General features: G+C 55.7%; 1 protein-coding gene across 1 annotated transcript; it reads right to left on the bottom strand.

The window, feature by feature from the left end:
• Positions 1-1,286: 1,286 nt before the first annotated feature.
• BPIFB3 (BPI fold containing family B member 3) lies at positions 1,287-18,456 on the bottom strand. The gene is made up of 15 exons (XM_036321135.1): positions 18,354-18,456; positions 17,508-17,664; positions 15,225-15,329; positions 14,638-14,778; positions 13,202-13,265; positions 10,998-11,058; positions 10,193-10,284; positions 9,881-10,060; positions 8,691-8,744; positions 6,107-6,277; positions 4,912-4,979; positions 3,569-3,611; positions 2,763-2,826; positions 2,152-2,228; positions 1,287-1,316 (listed from the first exon to the last, which is right to left on the bottom strand). The coding sequence occupies exons 1-15, from the start codon at positions 18,454-18,456 to the stop codon at positions 1,287-1,289; spliced, it is 1,410 nt and encodes a 469-aa protein (XP_036177028.1).
• Between the last annotated feature and the right edge of the window lie 3,571 nt (positions 18,457-22,027).

Genomic DNA, 22,027 nt, shown 5'->3' on the forward strand with positions numbered 1-22,027 from the left:
CCATGACTCGCCCAAGGCCACACCGCCAGTGCTGGGATGGGATCTGAACACAGATAGCTACCTCAGGCCGCTCATTCAACCTCAGCTCTGCCCTGGATGCAGTCAGGAGACGATGGACGTGAGAAAGGAGTCAGAGATAAAGCCTAACACGTCACTTAGTGCCTGGCCTGGCAGGAGAAGGTGCCAGTATTTGCAGAGTGGGTGGATGGGAGGATGAGAGGAAGGGAGGGAGGGAGGATGAATGGATAGATGGGAGGATGGATGGGTGGATGGAAGGATGGTCGCAGGTCATTACTAGGGGCAAACCTCAAGATGGGCTCCAACTCTGTGTCCCCCCAAATCCTCAGCCAGTTCCAAAAACTTTGTTGGCACCTCTTATAAGTGCCATCTTGAGGCCATTTCCCAGAAACGAGGACGTCCATCCTGAAAGCGGGGAAGAGCCCAGAACCAGGAGACAGGTTTCCCATCCCAACTCCGCCACCATGTGGCACTGGACCGGCCAGACCCCCGCCTGGCACCTGTTTCCCCGTCCGCACCACGAGCTTTGGGCATAACTGTGCTCTGAGGGGGTGTCCACGGCTGAAGTGCAGCTCACAGGGATCCTCCAGGACCAGGCCTCCTTGCTTCCTGGAATGCTCGTTCCTTTTCTCCCTGGAAAACTCCTATTCATCTTTCAAAATTCAGCTCAGATGTACTACTGAGTATGTCCCAAAGTCAGAGAGACAGAGACAGACAGAGACTCAGACAGACTGAGAGACAGAATGAAGGAAGAGATATTTAGGAAAATGGAGCGAGGAGGGGGAAGGGAGTAAGGAGGGGGACACAGGGAGCTTAGGGCAGAGGTGGAGGGAGGTGGTACAAGACACAGGCCAACCAGGTAAGCTTGAGACACAAAGCTACAATGACTAGGCCCCAAGTCCCCTCACCTCCCAGGAATCCCTGCCTGGAGCGCAGGAAGGCACCAGAGGCAGAGGCCAAGGTGGCCTTTGTGGGCCTGGGAACAGACTAGCCAGGAGATGCTGAAACAGACAGTTTATTGAAAGCCAGGGACTGGCCACGGTGGCCCCAGAGCTCTCTCTGAAGCAGAATCCTGTGGCTAGCCCTGCAGTCCCCACCCAGGCCGGGGCACAGCTGCAGGGCCAGAGCGTCTGGGTGGGTCTGGGCGGATAAGGGACATCTATACAGTCACTGACACAGGCTAGAGACTGGGAGGGAAACCGAGGCAGAGTATGCAGGTCGGCAGGACTTTGGCAGTCAACAGGGAGGGGTAGTGGCCATCTCTCAGCTCAGGATGCCACAGTCAGCACAACAGCATTCTGCAAGGAGCAACGGTTCTTGGTTAGGCTCTCTGAGTCCCTGTGCCCAGCACACCTGCCCTGCCCTCCCACCTCCACCCCGGTCTCTGCATCCATGTCTGTGCCCGCCCATGGCCTGAGGTTAGCACTGTACCTGGCACACAGCAGGCACTCATTAAGTGAACGAACGAACAAATAAATGAATGATTAGTAAATGACATCCAGCGTGAGAGAGGTCACTGACTTACTGACTTTATGACTTAAAAGACCCAAGTTCAAGCGCCATTTATCCATTAACTTACTGTGTTGAACTTGGACCAGAAATTTGACCTCCCTCAGCCTTGGTTCTCATCTGAGAAATGGGTCCAAAACTCTCTGCTCTGTCTACCTCCCAGAACTGTTCCAAAACTCAAAGTTGTGCTGGGTTGAAAAAGGATTGTGAGGCTATGTCTATAGTCAACAAGAAAAGTGTCATGATTTATTAGCTACGCCTGCCACAGGCACAGGACAAGGAGGGACAGCACATGTGTTTGCCACCCCTGGACCAAGGGAACTGCCATCCTGTGAGTGAATCTGAGATCCCACCCTAGAGGCCACACATGGGTCTAATTAACCAGGAAAGAACTCTGTGATTGACCGGCAATGCCTGCCATGGGCTGGGAAGGAAGGAGCGGCAGCACTTGTGTCATCTGTTTGCCATTCCCAAGCTCAGTCGTTTGGAATTCCCTGAGCAATTGGGAAAACGGTGCCTGGGCAGACCAGGTGATGAGCAGAGCACCCCCTAATGAGTTCCAAGCAAGGCTCTGCACAAACACGCGTAAGGCCCAGCTAGACCACACCTGCACCGGACACTCACCTCGATGACCTCCAGGACCGCGTGGGCAAAATCAACATTGAGAACCTTGGGCAGGGGGATACCAACATCCAGGTCCACTGTGAAGAGGAAAGGGTTGAAAGCAAAGCTATGTGAGGGGAGGGGGGCAGGGCAGGACCTGCTGACCTTCTCCCACCACTTCCCTTAAGCCAGCCATTTCTCTGCCTGGGGACTCCGTTTTTCTTATTGGCAGACTCCTACTTGTCCTACTAAACTCAAATGAAAATGCCCCTTTGCTGTACTATCATCAGTGGCCCCTCAGCAGAGCCTCCTTGAGGTTCTGTCAGCCCCTTGCACATTCGGGGCCATATATTCTAAGCACCTGCTTATATGAGCACTTCCCTCTGGATTGTGAACTTGAGGAGAGGACCCAGGTCAGATAGCTCTTGGGGCCCAGAGTCTGGTGGGATGCAGATGCTGGTCAGTGTTGTGTAAATGGAAATAATTGGTGCTTCAATTTCTGCATCTTAGAAATGGGCATCCACCCCTCTCCAACCTCCGTGTCTCTCAGAACAAGGAAAGAGGCAATAGATTTGGCGGTCCCAAGTTCAGACACCCCTCGTGTCCAAAACAACAGCGAAGGCCGCCCATACCGTTGAGCTTCGGCACGTACGCCGCCCGGACCACATCACTGAGCCACTCTTCTAAATGGGCCACCTGCAACAGAGGTTCGGGAGGGCGGGAGGTGGCTTCACAGGGAGCAGCACACTCCTTCCCAGGGAGGGAAGTCCAAGGTCCAGCTGCCCCAGCCTCCCCCACGCCTGGGGACACAGCTCCTTGTGGGCACAGGCCCGTGGGGTGGAATGTCTACCAGTGACCCCACAGGGGACTGAGTTAGGACAGCTTCACCTGGGCCCCATGAGCTTCGAAGAGCTGCCTGCCTGGAGGAGGGCTCTGTGGAGCCTGGAGGAGGGCCTGTGCCTGAGAAAGAAAGAGGAGAAGGTACCCAGCTCCAGTAGACTCTGTGTGGTCTGATCTTAGGTTCCTACCAACTTAAGAACCCTTACAATGTTCTAGAACCTAGACGATCATGAGATTCCAGAACCACAGAACTCTGTGAGAAGCAAAAAACTAAGGGCTCTCTGGGGCTCTGAAATATTAGAACTTTCTGCGTTCAGGAACCTTAATACTTGTGTGAAGTTCCAGAATTTTGAACCTTTGTGGGATTCTGGAAATTTATGACTTTGTCAGGTTCCAAGACATTGATAGGTCATGAGATTCAGATGCACTGTCCCCAGGTGATCACACACACACGCCCTGATGTTTGTCCACTCTGGCTTGGGGAAGAGCTCAGACTGAGGCCAGGTCAGTCACCTGGCCCATGACTCATCCCACCTCCTGTCCAGCCCCACTAGAAGACGCTCCCCACTGCCAAGCTGCTCACCCTCGAGGAACTTACATCAAAGGGATGGACAAAGGAAGAGGCCAGCTTGACACTGAGCCTGTTGGAGAGAAGAGAGATGTTGGGGGTCCCAGTCTCCACCCCAACACCTGCTGACAGTGCTCTGCCCCACCCCACCCCACCCCACAGCCTGCCCCACCCTATCTCTCCAGCATCAGAAAACAGGGTTAAGGCCCAACTCTGTCTCTATCCAGCCTTAACTCAGAGACTCAGTTTTCCCACCTGTAAAATGGACCTGAAGGGATCTAACCTCCTTCTGAGATATCATGACCACCACCTCCGACTCCGTGGTCTTGGAGCCTCAGTCTGACTCCCAGTTGTTTGACTCTGGGCGAGTGGGTGGACCTCTCTAAAGAGCGGCTCTCCATAGACTGAGCACTGGACATAGGGTGCTTGTATCCAGCAGGCACACTAAAGGCCACAAGCCACTAGTGGATCGCAGCTGGCCAAACGCAGGTCCACAGCCAGAGCCTGGCCACAGAGCTCTATCTCCTGAAGGGCTGAGATGTGAACTGCCACCAGGAAGGGCAGACGAACTCAGGCAGCAGGCGAGGTTAGAAATGGGGTAGCAGTGGAGCCTTGCAAGGGGCATCTGTATGCAGCCTCAGGGGCATCTGTATGCAGCCTCGGGGGCATCTGTATGCAGCCTCAGGAGCATCTGTATGCAGCCTCAGGGGCCTGCAAGGGACACTCAAATGGGGTCAAGTAAGCACTGGGTGCCTATGGGCCAGGATGGGCAGATCTCAGAGACCCTGGGAAAGTTCCAAATCCAGGGAAGGGACAGAGAGGCACCCGGCCACAGGCCATAGTGAGAGCACTGAGCCTGGAGAATGGAGGCCCCGATTGCAGACCTGCTTCCAGGGACAGCCCACTGTGCCAGCCTGGGCTTTCCAAATGGTAAAGGGCCATTCCCATGAGGAAGGATTGCCATCATCACCATCACCATGAGGCCTAGTTCCCACAGGGGTGGAGAGATTAGAGAAATAACGAGTCCACCTGAATAACGAAGCGTTTTATAATATTCCAGCACCGTTATCTCTTTGGCCAGACTCTGGGGCTGATAACTCAGGAGTTTGGACTCCATATCCTGGCAGTAGGTGTATCTCCAGGGCCAGGTTCTGGGCGGGGCTGTGGAAGAAGCCTGCTCTGGACCCTGCTTCTCTGAGCCCCAGGTGCCATCTGTAAAATGGGCTAACACCATCCCTGCCCCAGCAGGTGCTGGAGGCAACCAAGATGCTGGTAAATCTCCTGCAACTTATCTGGTGCCTGATAAATGGAAGGAGGTTCCTGTAGGTCCCTAATTCTTGGTCCTAAAGACAAGGCCCAGGATCCCATGTTACCGTTCCAGGGACAGGGAGAGGTGCAGCTTGGTAGCCGAGGGAGCCAGCTGGGCATTTAAAGTCATAACCTGCAGGGGGAAAGCAGGCAGAGGTTACTCTGAATTAGACAGAAGGAACTTGAGGACAGGTCTACTTTGGCCAACAGGTGAATCGCCACCGTTCCTCCACTAACCCTCACTGAGGCCCTACTGTGTGTTAGGATCCATGCTGGGCTATGAGGAGGTAACTTGAAGGTTCTGGTGTTCGAGAACTAGAGTATTAAAACTGAAGGGGCATCTGGCCAGGTGGCTCAGGTGGTTGGAGCATCACCCCATACACCAAAAGGTTGTGGGTTCAATCCCAGTCAGGGCACATACCTAAATTGTGGGTTTGGTCCCCAGTTGGGGCATATACAGGAGGCAACCAATTGATGTTTCTCTCTCACATTAATGTTTCTCTCTCTCCCTCTCTCTCTCTCTCTCTCTCTCTCTCTCTCCCCCGCCCCCCCGCCCCCCCCCCCACAGGTGAGGATTAAAAACCAATAACTGACGGTGATCCCTTTGTACAAGGGGAACCTTTGGGCTTGTAGAAGCTTGGGGAGACCCTCAGCCCAGCCTGCAGGGGAGCAAAGGGGGGTGTCCAATGAGGTGACACTGGAGCTGAATGTTGGAAGATGAGGCATTAGCCTAGAGAAGGAGAGAGACGGTACTGCAGGTGGTGGTGCCTGCACACACAAAGGCAGGGAGGTGGGACTGGCAGCCCTGAGTAAAAGGCAGAGGATGAGGCAGGGGGTGTGGAATGGTGCTAGGCCATGGGCAGCCAGGGCAGAGAGTGAGCAGGGGAGGGACCTGCCTCTGCCCAGATGTGTGTGTGGGAAACTAGTAGAGCTGGGGTGGAGAGGAGCAGACTGGAGGTAGGGGGGCCAGGAAGAAGTCAGAGGGTCACCCAAGAGATACCTGAGCACAGAGAGGATGGGGATATGGGGAATCATTCCTGAAATCCTGAGGGAGCAGACTGGACAGGCCTTGGCCCGGTCAGATGTGCGATGAGGGAGTCTAAGTGGGCACTTGGGTCTTAGCTCAGATGGTGACAATAAAGGAGAGGGGCTTCCTGGGCTGTGCCACCCTGAAATCAAGGGAAGGCAACCCCCCAGGGGCCTGGAAAGGGTCAGCCCGCTCAGAACCCAGCGCCGGGCTCCCATCCCTTAGCCACTCACCCCATTCAGCTCCAGGAGGGCTGCCGGCGTCCCTGCAGGGCGGCGGGGCAGCACGTGGATGATAGCTGCAATGGAGACTGCGGCCTTCTTTTTCTGGAGTGTGACCGCGGGAGCTTCCTTCACCTGCAGCCTGAGCAGGAGCTGCTGGCCCGGGGGCACCTTCCCCAGGACCTGGAGAGAGGCAGGGAGCAGGGCCTGAGGCAGCTTCGATGCCCACTGATAGAGTCAGCCAGTGACCCCACAGCCAACAAGCACCCACTGAGCACCTACCGCGCACCAGGCACCATGCTGGGTGCTGAGCCTACGGACTGAACCGTGGTCTCAGTCCCCCTGAGAATGGCAGTCGGGGGGATGGGGGGCAGGGAGGACCGGGGAGACACCACCAACCCATGGAACAAGGGAATCAGACTCTTGTCTCACTCAGACTCAAAATCCCCCTGAGGCCCATCGGCCCTGCATGATCCCTCCTCTGCCCTCCATCCATCTCATCCCCCACCACCGGTCCCCTCATGCCCTCCATCCATCTCACCCCCACCACCGGTCCCCTCATGCCCTCCATCCATCTCATCCCCCACCACCGGTCCCCTCATGCCCTCCATCCATCTCACCCCCAGCACTGGTCCCCTCATGCCCTCCATCCATCTCATCCCCCACCACCGGTCCCCTCATGCCCTCCATCCATCTCACCCCCCCCACCGGTCCCCTCATGCCCTCCATCCATCTCATCCCCCACCACCGGTCCCCTCATGCCCTCCATCCATCTCACCCCCACCACCGGTCCCCTCATGCCCTCCATCCATCTCACCCCCACCACCGGTCCCCTCATGCCCTCCTCTCCATCTCACCCCCACCACCGGTCCCCTCATGCCCTCCTCTCCATCTCACCCCCACCACCGGTCCCCTCATGCCCTCCTCTCCATCTCACCCCCACCACCGGTCCCCTCATGCCCTCCATCCATCTCACCCCCACCACCGGTCCCCTCATTCTCTCATCTCCAGACTCACCAGCTACTTAGCTGTTCCTCTCACCTGACAGGCACACACCCACCTCAGGGCCTATGCACTTGCTGTTCTCCTGCCTGGAAATGTCTTCCCCAGATACCTGCACGGTCCCCGCCCTCACCTCCTTCAGCCTCGTGCTCCAACGGCACCCCCTTCAGGGAGGCTTAGAGAGCACCCTGTTTAGGAGCACCATCCCTCGCTCCTCATCTGCTTGGACCATTCCATTCTCTCCATTCATTTGTCCAAGGTCTGTCAGCCCCATCAGAATGGCAGCTCCTGGAGCACAGGGACTTTTGTCTACTTTTCACCTTTGCCACCTCTGGATTCCCAGCACCTGGCACAAGGCCTGGTACGTAGAAGGTGCTCAGTGAACGTTGGTTGACTGACTGACTGAATCACACAATCAGGAAATTCTGAGTCTCACCATCACGACATCATGGAATTATAGAAGCGCTGTAAACTAGAGTCACGGAAGCTTGGAGCCACTTGAATGCAAAGTCTGGGGACCAACTCCTCAAACTCAACTCCCAGAGTTGCAGGATCAGACAGACAAGAAACTACTGATTCTACCCTCATGTGCCCTCAGATTCTAAAGCCACGGACCCAGACTTGGAGCTGGGGCTCTGGGCTCTGACACAGCAAGGCTGGCAACTGGAGAACAAAGGCTCCAGGTTCCCCGGGCTGGAGGGACACGGCCCAGCTTGCTGCATCCATGGGTCCCTGCTCCTGCCACCTGCACCTCCCCCAAGTCCCTCTCCACCATTTATGACTCCTGCCCTCAGGAAGTGCTTCTGAATGTCTAGCCCCAATCTCATCCCTTGCCTGGGACTCCGAGGCCCTTTAGCTAAGGCCTCTAACCTTGCCCACTAAGGCTGATTTGAACCACCCACTTCAAGGATTCACAGAGTTTTTCTGTGTCCCCAAACTCAGCTTCCCTCTCCATCCTCTCTGGCAGAAACCCAGGTCTTGTGGACATCTTTCCAACCTCTGTCAGAATCTGCTATGTAAGGACCTTGTAGTAGTATTTCAACTTCAGGATGAATTCAGATTCTCACAGCTGGAAAGTATCTGGTCCAGCCCCAGCTGGATGAACAGGAAAGCTGAGGCCAGGCCCTGTAGTCTTGTACTTATGTCCTCCCTGAATCTTCTCCTTGCTCTTCTCCCTGCCCCCCCCCACCACACACACACACACACACACACACACACACACACACACACACACACACGGCCAGTGCCCTGAATCTTCTCTCGTGGGACAGAGGAGACGAAGACTAAGATGAATGAATAAAGGCAGCAGGAGGGAGGGGACTCAGTTGCCTGAAAAGAAACTTCTGTCTTCTTGATAGAAAAGGAACAGCCATAGGGCAAATGCCTACTTGACTTCTGGGGCAATTAAAACCTGGTCCTTTCCACTCTGCTATCAAGAAAGGCTACAATGTTAGCCATTCACACTTTAGTGTGAATTTAGATTCAACATTCAATGACAGCTCTCTGGAGAAATGTGTTAAAAAAAATTCTGGAGTCCGTTCAGGCTCACCAGGGAAGTGCTACAGTGATCAAGGTCATCAGAAGGGTCACTCACCTCGGGAACCAAAGCTGTCAGGTCTGTGGTTGTCATTGGGATATTGCTGGGAACCTGGGCCCAAGACCAAATGAGAGGACATGGTGAACGCAGACACAGGACAGGGATCCCTCAGCACACACAAGGCGGTTTCGTCCACATCCTGCCCCACCTCCACCCCACCAATCACATACACATCTCTACAAACACTCATGCTCCTTCCAGTGGCCAATGATCACTGAGTGCTCGCTACATGCCAAGCACATGTCTTTGCTCATTTCACGTTTACAACAGCTCAAAGAGGTGGGCGCTCTGATTACTCTCATTTTATGAGTGGGGAACTTGAGGCTCCTCTCTAGACTCATAAGCTGGTAAGCGGTGGCACCAGGATTTGACCGGGGCAGGCTAATTCCAGAACCTTCAAACCCTTCTGCCAGAGCTCACAATCTGCAGGCCCAGGGATCTGCAGACTCCCAGACTCTTCACACTCAGAGTCTGCCTAGCTAGGACTGCCATCTCCCTCCAGCAAGAAGACGCCTGCCGCCGAGCTCAGGAGCCTGTTCCAGCGCTCTCTGGACCCTACATGCAGGAAGTGCTCCCTAGGGCCTGAGCTGCGGCTGGAGGCGGACGGGCAGCAGGGGCGGGGGGAGGGGAGGTTGGGGACAGGTGGCTTAGAGCTCACTGCCTCTGGAGAGGGCTAAGGCCAAGAAAATGCCTCTGGATGCGGCCTCGAGGGGTGAGCCTTCCAGACATCTGCGAGGTGCGTGCGAGGAGCCAGATGGAAGCAGAGAGGTCTCAGAGGCTCAAAACAAGTGTCCGCGTGACCTTGGAGTAGTCTACCCTACTTTTCCTCTCTTCGACTCAAATCTGCTCTTGAGAAAGCACTAGCAATGTTCGTCAGTCACACTTCAGTGTAAAACGGGCTCTTGACTCGGAAAGGGATCCTCTGATGCCAGGATGTCACATGCCAGTTCTGAATAACTGAAAGTAACTCCCTGGAAGGAAAGACTTAGAAGTCCCATTGAGATTTAGCCAATCGGAGGGCCACTGTCCATTAGCGATGTTTGCCACAACAAGAATGGACATGTGCGTGTTATAAATGTGTCTCACTGTCCAATTACACAGGAAGGGGCTCGTTTAGGCTGAACAGTGATGATGTGACTGGGTCATTGGCATTTCCAGGGCTCAGCAGGGGAAGGTGCCACACTCACCAGCTCAGGGGTGATGTCTATGTCAAGGGCACCGTTGGTCTGCAGGAGCCCAAATATGGTGCTGAAGAGGTACAGAGGCACGATCACCTGGGAGGTGTGGTCCTCCTTGGGAGGCACCTTGATGGGTTTGGGGGGCTTGGGGAAGTCGATGACATCACCAGCTACGCTCTTCACAACGGACTGCAGGGGGAGGAGACGGCATGGGAGGGTCTCGGGGCTGCTCACCCACGTGGCTTTGACCCAGCATCTCCTACCCCACCCCCAGCAGTATCCTCCCCCACCCCCAGCAGTGGGCAAGGCCTTCTGACTCACATTGATGTCCAGCTCTATGTACTGGTTAGAGATGAGAGGCAGTGTGGCCAGAGTGAATTCCACAGACCCAAGAGGCCTCAAGGGCACCAGGCCTGCGTGGGGAGAGGAGGAGGGAGGAAGACCCCATGAGCCAAGTCCCCCAAAAATAACAGGCCCTACTTCCATTTCCTGAGCACCTAGCGTTCTACTAAGTGTTTGCCTGGGCACCGCCGTCACCCTCATTATACAGATAAAATCTCAGGCTTGGACAGAAGTCACCAGCCCAGGGCCACAGAAACCACGCCAGGACTCCCGTTCCCCAGAGCTGGTGCCACTGGCCACACTGCGGCCCTGCCTCTCTCACCTGCCCCAGCTTTCCTGTCCTTACCCTGGCCGCACCTGTTTACACTTGTCAAAGCCCATCTGTGCACACAAAAGGCATCGGTCCATGACTCCATAGGCTCAAGGAGACAGGTGGCCGCTGTGGCTGTGGGCCTTGGGTTTCTTACTTGAGCTCTCTGGGCCTGTCATCTTGTCTGTCCAGATAATAATAGTATCTGCCTCATGTTTCTGACCATGCTGGACACCACAGGTGCCTGAAGCCCCCAGCAGAGGAAGAGCTGGGGGGGCTACGAGTCCCCCATCCTGCTGGACCAGCCTCAGCCCACACCCCGAGGAGGGCTCCTCAAAGTGGCGGCCTCATCCGCCTGAGGAGGAAGTGGAAGGTCCCAGAATCCTGTCCCTTCCTCTTGCCATGGTACCGCCACCCTTTGGGGTAATGGGAGGGGGTAGAAGGGGCCAAGGAGAGGGTTGGGCCCCAACTTACACAGCACAGCCCCGAGGAGCTCATTCACCACGCTCAGCACACTGTCCACCACGGGGCACAGCTGTGACCAGAGGAGACGGGTGTTAGAGGGAAATAAGAGTGGGGCCCAGCCTGGCACAGGGGACCGCTGCATTTTCTATGCATGTTTTGCCATAACATCTGCTATCCCAGGGACCAAGGCAAGGCAGAATGTAGAGCAGGGTGGGGGGACACGTGGAGGCAGGGAGGGGCTGGAGCTTGATGTGTTGGGAGGGTGGGGTGGGTGATGTGGAGGGCCAGTTACATGGGCCCCTCAGAAAACCCCGAAGGATGCTGGGGGAACAGGGGAGACATACTTCAGAGGCCAGTTAGGGTGTGTGGACCAGGCCCTGCCCTGAGGGGGCAAAGGCAGCTGTTCCCTCTGAGGTCTCAGGTCCCTGCTGTCTTCCAGCTGGACCCCGGGAGACCTAGCCCATGGACCCCCAAGAAGATTCCACCCCCCTCCATCCAGAGAGCCAGGCTCCGGCCAGGCTCTACATACACCACATTCACTGCATAAAGTTAGGACTCAGAGGTCTGGGGATGGATGGTGCCAGCGTGTTTCTGAAAACCCCTGTGTTGTGCGAACAGGTAGCAGGTGGTTCAGCTTGCCGAATCCCGAGTCTGCGAATCACAGAATCCGAGTCCACCTGAGCAGGAACCTCAGGCGACACAGCCCAGCCCCTTCATTCCACATCTGTGGCCGGAGAAGGATGGTGGCCTGCCCAAGGTCACAGCTGTTCTCAAGGGGACGGGAGGGCTGCCTCTTCATTTAAACCCTGGGACCTCAACCTCCAGGGCCCCTGGACTCAGGCATGTCACAGAACTGCGAGGACATCCAAGGGGCTATGATGGGTGGGGGAGCCGCCCCGTGGCGCCAGCCGTGCGACCTGCGGGAAGGAGGTACCGTGCGGCCAGGGTGACTGATTGCACAAGAGATGCCAGAAATCGGATCTTTAGGAGAAATCTCCACTCTCTAAATGCCAGCAATTAGCTCTTGTTTTTAAAGCCACTCTGAGTCACACATATCCTGTGTTGCAGCCAGTGTCCCAGAGACCCTAGTGAGGGGTCATGGTTTAAGTGCAGCCCCCCTTGTCGAAATCCACCGGAGATGGGCCTGGTTGGGGTCCTTGCTGCTGAGAGCTTCCCTTCTCCCCCTGAGCTACTTTCCGATTGGCTCCTTCAAGTCCAGGGCAGTTTTGCCAACCTCAGTGCCCATCCCTGGCTCCCTCACAGGTGCCCTTCACAAGGACTCACAAGAGAGGTGCTGCCAGGGCTGGGCTTCAGGGGGCCGGACTGCCCCGTGCTGGCTGTGTGAGCCCAGCAGCCCTGCCTGCTGTGGCCTCAATGAAATGGGCCTTCGGCCAGACCACCTTTTCCCAAGTGTGGCTCGTGTCCCCTAGAAGCCAGGGTGGCTGGGGCCGGCCATGGGCAAGCATCCCGGAGCAGTGTAGCTATAATGTGTTTCTCTTATGTAGTATTGATATACATGTCTGTAATTTTCTGAACATATATGCCAAACACAGGGCTCAGTTGAAAAATCACTGAGCAACCCAAGTTTAATTCAAAGTGAGTTTAAAGCAAAGTTTAAAGGCAATAATAATACAGGTGGCAAAGACAGAGCAGGGGATAAGAAAGGGACATGAGGCCCTGACCAGTTTGGCTCAGTGGATAGAGCATCGGCCTGCGGACTGAAAGGTCCCAGGTTTGATTCCGGTCAAGGTCATGTACATGTGGGCACATCCCCAGTGGGAGGTGTGCAGGAGGCAGCTGATCGATGTTTCTAACTCTCTATCCCTCTCCCTTCCTCTCTGTAAAAAAATCAACAGAATATATATATATATATATATATATATATTTTTTTTTTTTTTAAAAAAAAAAAAAAAAAAAAGAAAGGGACATGAATTTGGGAGCAGGAGAGTCAGGTCATCTGAAGCTATAAATTTAGGATTCAGAGGTCTGGGGATGGATTGTGCCAGTTCCTCCCCCGCCCCCCTCACCCCCCATACACACAGAGACTCACAGGCGGCACTTGAGCAGGTGTGGGCGGGCAGGATGGATTACCTGGTGGGCGTGGAAGGGACGAACAGCCTAATCCTGCCTGGCGCCCAGATTTACGCAAAGCCAGGGGAGGAGGGGCCCCGCCGGGCACAGGGGCACGCCTGGCCCGCGGCCCCCACACTCACCAGTCCCGGCAGCACCTTGAAGAGTGTCTGTTCCGCGAGCCCCAGGAGCGGTGTGGGCAGCAGCCTGGGAGAGCGAGAAGCCCGAGAGTGTGGCCATCACACGGGACAGTGCCAACCTGGGCCATGGGCAGGGCGCTGGCTGGGACTTTGGAGACGGGGTTTAGGTCTTGGCTCTGCCTCACCATGAGGCCCAGGGGAGGATTTCCGTTTCCCCGTTTGCACAGTGCCTGCCTCGCAGAGCTGTGACTGCCAGGATTAAATATGAGTGTCTACGCATCAGGTACACAGTCTGCTCAATAAACATCGGTTCCTTTTGTCTCCTCCAGCATTTGTACACAAGGTGACATTTGAACCTAGAGTAGCACCCGGCTTCGAGTGCGGGTTCAATAAATATTTGTTAAATGAATGAATGTTTGAGGAAGGAAGGAAGGAAGGCAGGAGAGGGTGACCTGTGGATGAGAAGGTCTGTTTAAAGATTATAGGGGCACAGAGGGAGGGGTGACAACCACAGAACCACAACCACTGGACACCAGCACCACTCTGGGCTCCCTTCCCTCCAAGGCCCCCATAGCCCACTGGAGCAGCCGGAAGCCAATGGGATTTTAGGACCCCAAAGACCCTCTCTGGAATCCCCTTATTAGGGCCCTTCTGGAGACAGGAGCAACCCTGGCCCACCCGACTCCTGGGAGCTAAGACAGAGCTGTCTGATTACCCATCGCTGCTCAGGGCCACCCAACAAAGACGGGGTAGGGTGTGCGATTAGGCCTGGCATGTAGACACTAATGGGGAGACACGAAGCGTGAGGCTGGGGAGGAGGCAGGTGCCCCCGAGGGTGGGTGCAGAGCCCTGGGAAAGCCTGGGACCTAATTCCAGAGACCAGCCCACCTCCCTCCCTGCCTCAATCTGGTGTGTGACCTTGGGCACGCCCCTCGCCCTCTCTGGGCCTCCGCTGTCTCCCGGGAGTGATTATTCCACACAGTGTCGGGAGGGCCACTGTGCCTGAACGGCTGTGGGAAGAGACAAATATGAAGTGCCAGAGCCTTCCAGATCATCAAACACAGGTCCTCGTTATACAGGTGGGGACACTGAGGCCCAGGCTGGGGAGGGGGTTGCCCTGAGGGTCACACAGCAGGTCAGGGATAGAGCTGGATCTCTGGGGTGAGGACAGCAGGCACTGAGACGCTGGCAGATCGGATGGAGGGGACCGCAGAAGGCCCTGCTCCATGTGGGAGAGGGGACAGCAGGATCTCAGGGCCAGAGAAGGGGGACACCCAGGGGTGGGTGGTTCAAGCGGTGGGCTGAGCCGGGGTCCCTGTCCGCGGAGGGACTCATGGTGGCGGGGAAGGATGGGGGCAGGAAGGCTGGCGGCCGGGTGAGCTCAGGCTCCGGAGAGATGCAGAGACGCCAGTGCGCATGGGCTCAGCCGGCGGACTCACCCTGAGAGCAGGGAGATGTGGCCCAGGAGCGTGCTGCAGCGCTTGAGGATGAGGATGGGCGTGCCCCGCGAGCTCATGCCCACGGCCACACGCGACGACACGTTCACCTCGGCGGCCAGCTGCAGGAGGCCCCCCAGGGTCCTGCGAGACGGGATGCTGGGGGTGTGGCCAGGCCTCTAGGCCCCCACCCACCAGGGCCCTCCTTAACCACGCCCACCCCGGCTCGGACCCTGATGAGCGAAGTGGGTGGCCTTGCAAGTGACCTGGTCCCCTTGTTCTCCTCTCACCCCCTCTTCCTGTAGGTCCCCCATCTTGCACATCCCCCATCTCTTCAGTGAGCTCCGAACAATGGGGTAGGGTCTCCAGGGAGCATGAAGGGGCAGCCCCTGGGGGTCAGTGGATGGAGGTCCATGGGGAGGGGTAATGGGTGGGATCCAAGAAGGGAGCAGTAGTGTAGGAGTCTCTTAGAGAAGAACTAGAGTGGGAAAAATATGGGAGCACTGGAGTGGGTGTGGGGGGCAGGAGAGAGGATCCCAGTGGCATGGGGTGGGGAGCGATAGGGTAGAGGTTCCCAGGGGCACACTCACCCGGAGCCTTCCAGGCCCACCTTGGTGTGCAGGCTCAGCTGCACCCCAAACCCCGGCAGCAGCTTCAGCGATACCTGTGGCAGTGTGAGCTCCTCGACCTTCAGCCTGGGATGGAAGGCGGGGGGGAGGGCCCCCCGTGCCAGCCTCTCAGTGCCTGGGGCATCCCAGACCAGGAGGGGCCTACAGGCCCTCTTGCGCGTGTCTCCCACCCCACTCCTAAGCCATAAATCCAAATGTGGGCCCAGCCATCTGGGCTTCAGTTTCTTCATCATCTGTAGCGTGGGACAATAGCACTCGTACCCATCTCATAGGAATGTCGCAAAGACAATGAGATAATGTAGGTGCCAAGGCTGGTACAGCATATGCCCAATAAATGTAGTATCATCATCATCATCATTGGAGGCTCCGTGAATTAAAGTGTTCTCTTCACCCTTCCCATGGCCTCAGTCCTGGCTCAGTCTCTGGCCTGGATCATTGTCCCTCCACTCCCATACCCCTGGATCACAGGCATGCAACCCAAGTGGATTCCCAAACACAACTCCCACAGTTCATTGTTCTCTCTGTCCTCTCGGTCTTTGCCCAGATTGTTCCTTCTCTCTGACTCTTCTCTTGACTCTCCTTCCATTCCACCTCCACCTTCGCTTAGCTGACCTCTCGACTCTGCCGGTTTCAGCTGGGCATCCCCTCCTCCAGGAAGCCCCCCTCCCTGCATCTCTGACTCAGGCAAACGCCCTCCTCTGCACCAGTTTCCACGAGCTTCCTGGGCTGCCTCCATCACAAGATCACAAGATGCTTACAAGATCATCATTGTTGGGCTCTGCCTCCTACTGGGGACTCTTTGAGACAAGGGCAATGTCTGTTTCATGTTTGAAGCCTCAGGTCCACACCCAAGGGGGATTCTACAGTTGGGAGTGGGGGGGCAGGGAGGGGGAAGAGGACTAGATCTATTAATAATAAAAAATAGTTAATATTTATTGAGCATTTAGTGTATGGAAACCTCTATTTAGCTCCTTGACACACATTAATTCACTTTCCTGGCAATGACCCCATGCAAAGCTGGTCTAGTGCAGCCAATAAAAGGCAACAGTTCAAGTCCCAGCTCTACTCCTAACTGACTGTGTGACCTTGGGCAAATCGCATTGTTGCTGTGTGCCTCAGTTTCCTCATCTGTAAAATGGGGATATTGACAATACCGACCACAGTGACACACAGTAGTCCTCAAGCAACATCCATGTCAGCCCTTACCAGCTCCCTTTCTAGACATTTGCTGTTTGGGGAGGTGCATATCCATTCCCTCTTCTTCCCTCAGCGACCTGTTTCCTCCTGCACAGCGACTCTTCCCCATACCTGGCTCCTGGCCTTCCGCCTTCAGCCTGGGGCCTGTCCTTTGACCTTCCCATGATTCACTACCAGCCCTGGGCTGGTTCCCCGCTGCTTTGGGCAGGCAGTGTGGGCTGTGATTAAACACCCAGGCCCCCCCACCCCCCACTGCCACACTCCCCAGCTGGGTGAACTTGAACAGGTCCTTTCACTGTCCAGGGCCTCAATCTCCTTACCTGTTAAATATGATTGATAACAGTCCTACCTCTGGATTCCGTGGGATAATTCATTTACAGTGATTAGCACAGTGCCAGGCACCAGAAAACCCTGGCTAGGTGGTCTTAAGTTATAAACATTAGTTATTACGTGATTTCATTCATTCAAAAGTATTTTTTAGCATTAATTATGTGTGAAGCACTATTTCTGATACTGAGGACATAGCAATAATCAAGTCAGGGAAAAGTCCCGCTTTTCCTGGGGTATAAATCTGGCAGGGGAGACCGGAAAATGCAGTGAAATATATGGGGTGCAAGGGAGCGATAGGTCCCCCGGAGAACTTGAAGGAAAGAAGGGGACAATAAAGGGCTAGTCAGGGCAGGGCTGTTCAGAGCAGACGCCTGAAAAAGAGGAGAGAGGGAGCCATGCAGGGGCCTGGACTAGCCCAGAGGACTGAGCAACTTGCCCAGGTCACACAGTGAGTAACTGGATTCGACCCCAGAGCTGGAACACTCAACCGCAGGGGCTTGCTGCCCTTCCTGTCTTGCCTGATGTGCCGTAGACTCGTTATTTTCTGACTCAGGTCCTGGGACTCCCTACTCAGGGCTCCCCGTATCACCCCCACTGCCTGCCAATAAATTAAAGAAACACAATTTCTCCTCTATTCCCTGAACGAAAGAAAAGACCAGCCTCACTGGAGGGCACACAGTAGGTGGGCCGTCAGGAAGCCATGCTGCGGTGACTCACCCGGACAGCTCCTCCACAACACCAAACACCCCTCCGTAGCCCAGCAGGCCGCCTCCTCCAAGCAGCCCTCCGGAGCCCAGGAGGCCCTGGTTCACTGATGTGACCGACCCCAGCACATTCTGCAGGATGGGCCCCCCGACCAGCGAGTTCTGGATGGCTGCAGAGAGGGTGGGGAGAGATAGGTTCCTTTTACAAACGGGGAAACCAGGGCCCAGAGAGGGGCAGAGACTTGCCCAAAGTCACACAGCAAATCAGATTTGGTGCCAATAATACGACTAGGGCTCCTGACCCTGGGCCCCCTGGTAGGAGGACAGAGCAAAGAAGGGAGCACACAGCCACCAGGGCTTGATCAAGATGGAGAAGGCAACCTCTGCTCCTCCTGGGCACCCCTAGCCTGACTGTGTGCAGACTGTGAGCAGGACAGGACAGAGGGGCCACCTTGTGGAGGTTGGGGCAGGTAGGGGGGCCTCCCTGAAGCATTTTCTATTCAGGACTGCTCTACTGCCCATGAGACTGTCACCCTGGGCAGTGGGAACACAAAATGCATCCACGCCCCAGCAACGTGGGACGGCCAGCACCCTCCCCTTGACCGCCTCAACCCCCCTTGTCCGCGTCCCTGAGGCTGATGCAGCCCCACAGGGCCTCAGCCCAGATCACCCAGGCGCCCTCTCAGAAGAAAGTGAGCTAACCACTCAGAGTCTGCGAGCAAACCTTTAGGTCCCTGGATTCTCTCAGCAGTTGAGAACCGCAACCTGTTCCCTCTGTTCCTGAAAGCAGACGCCCAAGCACAAGGATGGGGTCATGTGCACTGCCGCTGGACCCCTCAACTGTCCTTTGCGGGCTCACCTTTGCCAAGTTCATCCTTGTCAACCCGAGCGAGTGTGCCCACCGTCTCAAGCAGCCCCTGGCAAGGAGTCGCCAGACCCCAGAGCAGGAGCAGGGACCACATGCCCAACGTTGTCCGCAGCACACCTGGCAGGGGCAGGAGCAGGAACTCTGAGGCCCTCCTCATGCCCAAGCCTTTCCCCTCCCTGTGCCCCACCACCCACCTGGTGCCCTTCCGCTGGCCGGGCACAGTTCAAGGCCAGCTTCACTCCCAGAAAAGCCCTCTCCATCCAAACACAAACCGCGCTAACATGTGCACCCTCCGTACAGCCTCAGTGCACGCTACAGTCCTCAGGGCACTTTCCAGGCCTCTGCCTCACAGGATCTCATTTCAGAGATGGGAAACTGAGGCCACAGAGCTAATGAGTGACAGGGCCAGAATCTGAGTCCAAGTCTATGTGACTTAAAATGTCTCCTTTCTCTCCTCTCCTGCCTCCATCCCGAATGATGTTAAAGGAAGAAATGGGATGGGAAATGAGAGCCTGGCTAGCTTTCTAGTTTCCTAAAGGAGCGTTTCTCTTTATGGAGTTCCATACCTGCCCCTCAGTCACCTACCTTCCGTCCCCATGTCGCCCTCCCTAAACCCCACTCCCTGCTGCTCTTGGGATAGAACACAGGCTCCTTACCAGTACCCACCAGGTCCCTGCCTGCCTCTTTGACCTCCTTGGTCTTCAACATGACAAGCTCCTTCCCACCCCAGGGCCTTCGCACAGGCTGTTCCCTCTCGGAGGAAGGCTCTTCCTCTGGTTCTGTGCATGGCTGACTCCTCACCCTTCAGGTTCCGAATGCATGTCACCTCCTTGGAAAGCCCTTCCTCCTTAACCTTGTCTGAGGAGGCCCCTCTGTCACTGAGCCTCGCCCAGAATGTTTGTTTTTAGGCGCTTATCACAAGTTGTAGCTAAGCTTGGTGTTTGTGTCCTTGTTTGCCTTGTAAGCTCCCAGAGGGCAGGGATGTGTCCGGGCCTCCAGGCATGGTTGTGTGCTGGAGACGGTGCCTGTTGAGGGGCGAGAGGGACGAAATCCAGCCCCACCTCACTTGCCCAGAGTTTGCCCTGGCGCCACTTGCACAGAGGTTCATAGGGACACATCTGGGCCAGCAGGCGTCTCGGCAGTGTCTGCCTGCTTCCCCAGGACTAGTCCCATCGTGGCGTTCCGTAAGCTCACAGAAGGGAAGATTCCCACCATGGGAAGCCAGTTGGCTCAGAGAAAAATGGGCGCCCTTAAGCCCTCCCGTCCCTGCCTTTGCCCCTTGCTAGGCCCCAGTATCCCCATCAGTAAAATGAGCTTTACCTCCAGGTACCCCAGGGCCCTCCTATGGTGAATTCTCTCTGTGCCTGCTATTCAGCTGGGACACCAGGCTGGTCAGAGGGTCAATGGTTGGGGAGCTGCACAAGGACAGGGCTGCCACAGGCTGCCTTACCCGCTCCTGCAGCTCCACGAAGGGTGGGTGGGGTCCCCAGCCTCCTGTCAGCTCCTCTACCCTCCCAGGCCTGGGGGAGGCCCTTATATGCCCACAAGGGCTCTGGAGACACAAAGGGGACACAGCCGCCAGGAACCCGTCAATGTGTCATGTCAGAAGCAAATTGCGGTTTTCCCTGCGGGCCCGGCTAAGCCTTCCTTCTGGAGGAGTGAGAAAGGGGAGCTGGGGAGCAGGGGTTGGTGCCCTGGGGCTGCAGAGGCACCATCCTCCCCCAAGAGCTGGGGGGTGAACATTCAGCCCACTATAGGGTCTCCCCTCAGGGTCCCAAGGGCCACCCTGTGGCACACAGTCTACCCTGCCTCCCCACCTACCCCAGCTAAGGCCAGGGAGGGAAGGAAAGAGCTTAAGCCTGCTGGGTTTCCTGACCCTTTGCTGCCCCTACCCCAGGCCTGGCCTAGAGATGGCCCTGGGGCCTGGAGAGAGGAACTCTGGGCCAACTAGGGGGAAGGACACCAACCCCCTTCCCCTTCCATCCCCAAGGCCGGGTGTCCCCCAAGCTCCAGAGAAGGCTGCTCTGTTCCCTTCCTGAGGCTGGTGCAGATGATGGTGGAGAGAAATTCATTCATTCTGCAGCAAGCATTTATAGAGCTCCTACTGTTTGCTAGGTGTCAGGGATACCACTGTAAACAAAAGGGACAAATCCCTGCACTGGAGGAGATGACCAGTAACAATACAACACAATTAAAAATTGTTCTATGCCCTAGCCGGTTTGGCTCAGTGGATAGGGCATCGGCCTAAGGACTGAGGGGTCCTGGGTTTAATTCCAGTCAAGGGCACATGCCCGGCCTGCGGGCTCGATCCCCAGTAGGAGGCGTGCAGGAGGCAGCCAATCAATGATTCTCTCTCATCATTGATGTTTCCATCTCCCTCTCCCTTCTTCTCTGAAATCAATAAAAATATATTAAAAATAATTTTTTTCTAGTAGCCGCCTTTTTTTTAAAGGTAAAAAAAAACCCACCAAGTAAATTAATTTTAATAATATAGCTTATTTAACCCAAAATATTATTTAACATTTAATCAATATAGAACTACCAACGTGATAGTCTACTTTTTTTTCTCTCTCATGCTAAGTCTGTGAAATCGCTGACAGAGCAACAAATTCGGACTTGCCACATTTCAAGCGCTCAGTTGCCTCATATGGGCACTGACCATGGCCTTGGACAACACAGCTCTGGAGGGGAAGATAAGCACATGAAACCGTACATCAGAGGCTGGTGACAGAAAAAAGTAGGGAGGGTGCAGTTCTCACGAAGTGGTCGGGGGAGGCCTCAGATTGGAGCAGGAGGAGAGGGAATGGGCCAGGCGGCTGCTGGGGGAAAGCCGGACAGCAATACCAAGGCTCTGAGGCCATGTGTCCAGGAACCCTGGGGGGGGCCTGTGTGGTGGAGGGGAGTGAGGGACATGGAATCAAGGAAGTGACAGGCCCTGCAGGTTACTGTTCAGACTTACAGACTTCAGCTGTTATTGGCAATTCTTCTGCGGGTACTGGCTTGGGTATGCCCTCCTCTAGGAAGCCCTCCTCATCCCCACGCTGCCTGTGATCTCACAGCCCTCTGGGATTTTCTCTCCCAGAGCCTGTGACATGCCAGGCTGTAACCGTGTTTCTGGGTGTCTGTGGGTCTGTCTCTGGCCTGGTGAGACGGGGAGGAGCCATGGCATCGGCCTGGTCCACCTCCGAACCTCGGAACCCCTAGCCATGCAATGCTCATCCCAATGACTTTAGAAACCGAGTCAGGTTACTAATCCTACATACATTTTTTAAAAAATAAATTTTAATTAAAATATAAAGCACATACAGAGAAGGGCCCTGATCACAAGTGTACAGCGGGACGAATTTTCACAGCCCGAGCCCTCCAGAAGCCGCCTGGTGTCCCTCCAAGTCACTGTCCACCAAGGGTCGCCATTGCCCCGACCGCTCACACAGTGGGAGAGCCCAGGACGCTCCTGAGGGTCACAGAATGGAGTGGCACCTATGTGCCCTCCTGTGTGTGTCTCCCTCACACTCACTGTCCATGAAATTCATTCGCGTGTGTGGGATAATGACTCGTTCTTCGGTGCTGTATATGCCACTGCACTACGTGAGCACACCAGCGTGCTATCCGTGCTCCTGTCCAGAGGCGCCTGGGCTGCCCGTTGTTGGCTGTGATGAATATTG

The sequence above is a fragment of the Myotis myotis genome, unplaced genomic scaffold (assembly GCF_014108235.1).
Source record: "Myotis myotis isolate mMyoMyo1 unplaced genomic scaffold, mMyoMyo1.p scaffold_m19_p_9, whole genome shotgun sequence".
In the NCBI taxonomy this organism is placed as follows: Eukaryota; Metazoa; Chordata; class Mammalia; order Chiroptera; family Vespertilionidae; genus Myotis; species Myotis myotis.